The sequence below is a fragment of the Triticum dicoccoides genome, chromosome 7A (genome assembly GCF_002162155.2).
Source record: "Triticum dicoccoides isolate Atlit2015 ecotype Zavitan chromosome 7A, WEW_v2.0, whole genome shotgun sequence".
Classification (NCBI taxonomy): domain Eukaryota; kingdom Viridiplantae; phylum Streptophyta; class Magnoliopsida; order Poales; family Poaceae; genus Triticum; species Triticum dicoccoides.
The window spans coordinates 728,863,560-728,870,643 of record NC_041392.1 but is presented as its reverse complement, the minus strand read 5'-3'; the positions used below and the strand labels follow the sequence as shown (position 1 = coordinate 728,870,643).

The 7,084-nt window shown below is 42.8% G+C and overlaps 1 protein-coding gene across 1 annotated transcript; it reads right to left on the bottom strand.

Moving 5' to 3' along the window:
* Positions 1–3,076: 3,076 nt before the first annotated feature.
* LOC119328577 (serine/arginine-rich splicing factor SR45a-like) lies at positions 3,077–6,956 on the bottom strand. Its single transcript, XM_037601553.1, has 6 exons — positions 6,938–6,956; positions 5,450–5,599; positions 4,651–4,759; positions 4,420–4,569; positions 3,838–3,883; positions 3,077–3,663 (listed from the first exon to the last, which is right to left on the bottom strand). Exons 2-6 carry the CDS (start codon positions 5,545–5,547, stop codon positions 3,305–3,307), a joined length of 762 nt encoding a protein of 253 aa, XP_037457450.1. The 5' UTR covers positions 5,548–5,599; positions 6,938–6,956; the 3' UTR covers positions 3,077–3,304.
* Positions 6,957–7,084: the final 128 nt, after the last annotated feature.

The window sequence follows — 7,084 nt, the reverse complement described above, 5'->3', positions numbered from 1 at the left end:
GCACTGGTGTGACCTTTACCTTCTTTCTTAGTTTCTTGGTCCTCTTTCTAGATATACAATTGCATGTTCCATCTCATTTATTCACTGCTTGTTATTTATCTAACAGGGAGTCTCCAAGTTTTGATTGCATCTCTTAGAATGATTGCAACTATCAGGTTGATGAACTGAATTTTGTTTATGTTGTGTCAGTAGTGGTGTATAGTTTTTGTATAAGCACATTGCTACGCCATATCTCAGTGGGCCGTGAGCTGAGGCTGAGAAAAAAACAAAAGAAAAGGAGAAAAGAGCGCCACGGGAATTCTAACCCGCGAACTGTAGCACATTGCTACGCCAGCAAGCCACCAGAACAAGCGCGTGATCTTGTACACATGGAGATGCATGCTTTATTATATGTATGTTTTCGTCTTTCAAAAAAATTCATGAATTTATAAAATGTTGAGGAGTTTTTTTAAAACGTTCATCGATTCAAACAATGTTCAAGATTCAAAAATAAAGGCTCGTGCCTACAAAACAATGTCCACGAATTTATATAAAATATTCAAAACAATGTATGGGAGTGTAAAAAAACCAATCTTTTAAAAAAATGTTCACTGATTCAAAAAAATATTCATGAATTCAAAAAATGTTAGTCACAAACAAAAACTGTTTTTTAATATCAAATTTTGTTCCCAAATTTCAAGAAATATTCGCCTATGCATAAAAACTTGTTGATGAGATCTAAAACAATGTACGCAATTTCAAAAATACTTTTGAATTAAAAAATTATTCACGAATTTGTAAAAAAATCATGATTTGAAAAATATTCGCATTTTCAAAAATTCTGTACGTATTGGGTACAGGGGGTACGCATGGTATTTTTAAGTAAACAAATGGATTTTTACTGCCTGAAAAAAATCCAAAATTGTATGTATATGCATGTATAGTAGCGCAATATCATTGTGCCATATTTCATCAATACATGTGCTTGTATGTGAGAGATACAAAGAACATAAATGCATGAAAAAAATACTTGTTGATGAAAAATTCATAAAAATGCTAAAATTATTATAAATTCTGGGTCATTTTTTGAAAAGGGGGATCTTTTGTATTGCTGAACAAATTTTCAAATTCAGAACAAGAATATATAACCAGGAAAATTTTGAAAATAAGAAGATTTTTTTTGCAAATGAAAACATTTTTTAAAACTTCTAATATATTTTTATACTGTGACCAAATTTTGAAACTTCAAACTATTTTCGGAAAATGTGATTCGCTAAAATTTTCTGAACTAGTTCTCGGAAAATGCAATTCGCTAGAAAAGGATGAAAAGAAATAAGAAACAGAAAAACGAAAAAGAAAAGAAAGTATGGTTCGAAACCATGTTCATCTTATTAGTAGCAAATCCTACTGTTTTTTGCAAAAAAAAAAACAAATACTACTGCCAGCTTAATTCGCTAACACGCGCGTCCTCAAAAAAAAGTCTGGGCCTGATATAGCGGAATCCATCCATGTTTTATCAAAAGCGGGCCCTTAGTGTGGTGGCTTGCGCTCGCAGATTTGGGCCGGCGGTCGCGAGTTCAAAGTTATAATCACTTGATTATTTTTCCTGCTAACTTTGTGTTACCCTGCGCTTGTTAAAGACATCTGGGTCACAGGCCATAAATCTTGAGATATCCGTCTCATTAGCTCTCTCTTTCACGAGCCAACAGCTTCCACCATCAATCCAAACTCCGATTATTCACTCTGATGGTCATGATGTATTGTGCTAGGATTCCCAAATGCTAAGTGTAACTCAAAACATACCTATAAACTCTGCTTGCAGCATTCAAAGCCCACACAATAAGCAGCCCAGGCAAGTACCCACTTGTGAGAGATTTACTTAAGCAGCTATGGAAGCAGAAGCTCATGGGAGCCAAGAGTTCAAACATTTGCCTGGAGGCTCCTCGGTATACCTGGCCAAAACTTGGGCCGCGCCTAGTCAAGCCCAAGGCAAAAATCCTAGGCCCAGGCCTGGCCCACCCATCGGGCCTGTTTTTGGAGGCCAAGCCTGGCCCGGACATGTAAAAGCCCATTGAGCCTTGGGCCGTGCCCCTTCAGAAAAGCGCAAAAATGACCGGCCCGGCCATCGGGCTCAAAATTTAGGCCCGAGCCCGGCCTGGGAGCAGCGTCGGGCCAGGCCGGGTCGGGCCGGGCTTCCCATGGTCAAGACTACTCCTTGGGAAAGCCCTACCCGTATGTACTAATGTTGCAGGTGCAGTCAACAGGAGGATGAACTTCACTTGTTTTTTAATTGTGATTTTGCGCTTACTAACAATCACCACGATGCAACTTATCATCCAAGCTTTGTTAAATATGAAGCATCCTCATGCTTCTATACACACCATTTTCAATTTTCTTCGGTGCACTTAGAAGTCAAGAAATGCTGCCTACTTTACTAGGAAAGTAAGCTTGCCCCATCAGGTCCACCACGCTGCCACAACTATTGCTGAATGACAACAGATTGCACATACTGTACTGCCTCAACCTGCTGACATTTTTTACTGCAGGGAAATCTACCAAAAGTGACCTTCTCATTGCAGGACCAAGAATCAGATGCGGCTTTCAATTCTTCAAAATTCCAAGGACTGCAGGCCAATGCAAAAGCTACAGGAATTGGATTCTTCAACTTTATATTTATCCCTCAAGGATAATCAGACGTACAAATTCAAATCCAAGCCTCTCTACCTGTGAATTCTCCTCATCACGCAAAAGCAACAAGCCTCCTACTCACAGCCGCGGCAAAAAAACATTCTACAGTTTGATCGGCCTTCATTCCTCACAGGTAATCTAACCCTAGCGAGGGCTGCGTCAACTACAAATGTGAATTCTGACAACATTCACCCGGCCATCAAACATCTACCCCTCCGTACCAACATACAAGACGTTTTGAACTGCAAAAACGTCTTATATTTTGATAGAGGCAGCATCTCTGAAGGCTCTCGTCAACCACGCATTCACATGCTTCCAGCACCAGACATTCATCAAACTTAGCATCACGCTGTCAGCTCATCGCGAATTCACGATGAATATACCCTCCCTTCTCTCGCCATTCAGGCCATGAAGTGGAGCAACATGATTTTGAATAGTTAAAAGATGAATCCAAATAGAACAAACATGTCTAAGGTCATCAAGTTACACAAACTAGGTGGAGGTACAACATTGCAAAATCCAGGAATATATCGTTCAAGACAGTACAGCTTACACATAATCTAGCATGAGGCCCGTCATGCGCAGCATGTTATCCGACTTGACATCGGGCCTCTGCTGACGCAAAGAGAACAACCCTTCACCTGTCGTAGCCACCGCCACCAGCACGGCGGCCATAACCCCTTTCGGGCATACGGTACGGGGAATACGGCAGCGACCTAGACCGCTCCCTTCTTGCCCTGCCACCGTAAGGAGGGGGAGACCTGTGGGGGGAGTAGCCCCGGCCACCCCTGCCGTCATAGTAGTCTCGGGCATCCCTGTGGGGCGGGGAGTAGTCACGGGTGTCCCTGTAGGGAGGGTAGTCCCGGGTGTCCCTGTATTCTCGGTACATGGGAGGCGGAGACCTGCGGTAGCTGTTTCCATAGTAGTCGTCACGACCGTAGCCTCCTCTGCGGAATCTACCTCCACGCTGCATCTCTCTGCGCTCATAGCGATGGCCTGTCCAAGGAAAATTGCAAGTAAACCATAAGTTGTAATTAACCAGGCATATACGTACATCATATATACATATAGTAAGAACATGCAGAAATGAAAAGGAGCACTGAGATGGAAGTTATGGTGTAAATTCAAGGGCCAACAATGGAGACCACAAGCTTAGTCTGCTTTTCATACCCAGATAGCTCCCAGGAGTAGGCGTCCTTGGGCGGCCTCTGCGTGACTGAAACAACAATAACAACAATCAGTACAATATCAGGCTCCAAGCTAAAGAAAGAAGGAAAATAAATATCATGCTGGATTGTGTAGGAAATTATGAGTTTCCCTTACGATCGGCGGATATACACCCTGCATTAACGGACCAAGGAGGAAGGAAATACTTAATGAAGAGCACAAACTCCAACTAGCAGACATCCAACATTGCTATGCATATGTCACCAGACATCTTGACTAAAGTGTTGGAAATGCCCGTTGATTAGTTGATGGGGAGTTGAAGGTGAATGCTCAGGTTTAGTTGAAAATTTGCTACGTTTAGTTGTTGTGAATCTCGTGTTGCATAGTAACCCTTTGGGCTGTCCATTGATCAAGCTGTATGAGCTAAAGTTGAAATTGATGAACTCAGCATCTTGATTGCTGGCACATAGCTTGCACAATGTCTTCTGAATAACCACCAAAAAACCTCCAGGTCAACACACATGAAATACAAGGTTGCATCTGAACCAACAAGACGACAACCCATGTGGACACACAAACAATTACCTTTTCAACTGTGATGTTCCGGCCTTGCAGTTCTGACTGGTTGAGATACTTGATGCAGCGTTCAGCATCTTCAACAGTGTCCATGGTGATGAAAGCAAATCCACGAGAAACACGTGTGTGGGGTTCAAGAACAACATGACAAGAAACCACCTGACAAAGAAGAGATGTCATAACTTAGTACCTCAAAAGGAAAAACAGATCTTCAAACTTACATGAAACCAAGTAACTAACCTTTCCTTCCTTATTGAAGTACTCTCTAAGTTCTTTATCAGTCACCCTAGAAGAAAGTCCAGTAATGTACAGAGTATTTCCATGATTTACAGCTTCAGGCTCCCGCTCCCTGGGGAATGATACAGATTAAGCATGTACAAATTACATATGATGAATTAATGGTCATTCAATTAAGACTTTTGAAGTATATGCCACATTTAGGAAAATCTGTAGAAATATGTTCTGTTCCTTTTATCTTATGCGTTTCAGAAAGTTTAGATATTGCCACACCATAAACTATTTATTTTTCCATGGATAGAATTCCAGTTCCCTATAGCAGGAGCTATTACAATCCTAGAATGCATTTATTACATGGCAATATCTATTCTCTGTTAACTTCATCCAACAAGTTATGAGATCATTAGCCATTACGCCACTAGCTACTTACTACATGATGTGGTTTTGTATGTCATGGCTATTATAATATGACTTCTAACCATCACAAACATTGTATACAACTAATACCATGTGATTCACCTACCCACACCATATAAGCTGATAAAATAGGATGGCCAATTTGTAACCAATTTAAATATACTTCTATCCTACAAACATTATATGGAATTTACGCCACAAGTGTACAGGCTATTATAACATAAATTTAGCTATCATGAACAAAACTCTCAACAGCACGAACATGTTGCACATGATATTGCAAGAATACAAGTTAATCTTTGATTCGGTTTTTGGTATAAAAAACAGAATAGGCAGACCACATGGAGTACATGCAGCATTAGCGAATTGAACAAGGAATCCACACCTCGCAGGGCTTCGAGATCTTGACCTCGCCTGAGCTCTAGGATCAGGCGATGGAGATCTAGACTGGGATTGAGCTACAGGTGATCTTGACCTTGACATTTGCTTTTGGCGTCCCTTATAAGGAGAAGGGGACCTTGAGGGCCTTGTGTACCTGGAAGTACGAAACAATCAATAGACTGCTCAACAAATTCTGAGAAAGATATTTTCTTCCCTAACATTTTCCTATAGTAATCTACTTGGCTTGCCAAGGAGAACAAAGCACATTGGATAGCAGAGCACAGCCATAACTTTGTAGATATTATGAGAAATGGATAGCAGTGCTTGCCTAACGAAACACTGAGCGAATAAATATTATGAGAAATGGATAGAGGAATAAGGGCAGTAAGTAACATGTAGTCAATTTTAGCTCTGTATGTGGACTACTGGAGTTCATTGAATAATCTGTTCAGCATCGCGTAAAACCTCCTACTTCTTATAGGGGCCGTTTGGTTGGCGTCCAGGACCCTACCAAACCAGGGTGAGCCAATTAATTGGCGCAGAAATCAGGCGCCGGTGGCATGCCAAGGCACAGGCGTGAAAAATGAACTGGGGACGAAAATTTTGTCAGCGGCTGGAAAAACTGGCTTCAATCCAGACAAATGCCCTGGCTAGTGGTCAACTCCAAATTTTGGCATGGCTGCTCACGGCTGCCATCCAAACAGACCCCTTAGCCTCTAAGACAGATCTAGTTGACGCACATTTGCAACAAACTATAGGTGCGTGGGGCTGTGTGTACACATCCCCACCTCCCCAGCTGAGCTGCGTTTCAGATCTGAACCCCAATCAGATATTTACTACGCTTTTATACTCTAGTTTATCAGTAACCACTTAAACTCTGAAGTTTATTTATTGGCAAACCTAATCCCACGATGCCACCATAAACTTGCACGTTCTGTAGTTATGTCAGATTAAGGTGGGTGAAACAGTGCGTCTATATCTATATATCAGCAAGGCAAGTGTTCTAGTAACAAACAGTAAAACTGCTAGAGCTTGGGGAACTGCCATGGTGAGCACCGTACCAGAGTTAACCGCAAACCTAATAACTTTCATCAAATCTTACAAACTACAATCCAGCTCAAAGGGACAGGCAGACAACGAGATCCGCGCACGGCTACTTCACACGCAACACACATCCAGTCAGTCAAAATCTCACAAGCTACAGTCCAGCCCGAAAAGAAGAGGCGGACAGCGAGATCCGCAGCTACGCCGCAGCAGGATACGCATCCTCTGATGCCCCGTGTAGACCTGCGCCTACCGACATCAACCAATCGATCAATCCCCTAAACCGAAGCTACGGCTCCTAGCGGCATCCCTAGGCCCGGACCAGAGCGGGCGCCCAACGAAGTCGAAAATAAATTCGAACCAGGCACCAAATCGGATAGGGGGAGAAAGAGAGGGCGAGAGAGAGAGGGTAGGTGAGAGATCCGAGGAGGCCGGCGTCGCCATTTACCTCCGGCGCGGGGAGTCGGCCTGCGAAGAGAAGAGGAGCAGCCAAAAACGAGCCGTCAGCACGGAGACAGACAGACAAACCGAGGGAGGGCCTCGGGAAGGAGAGCGGCGAAGGGGAGGGGGAGGGGGAGGGGCTCACCATGGCGCG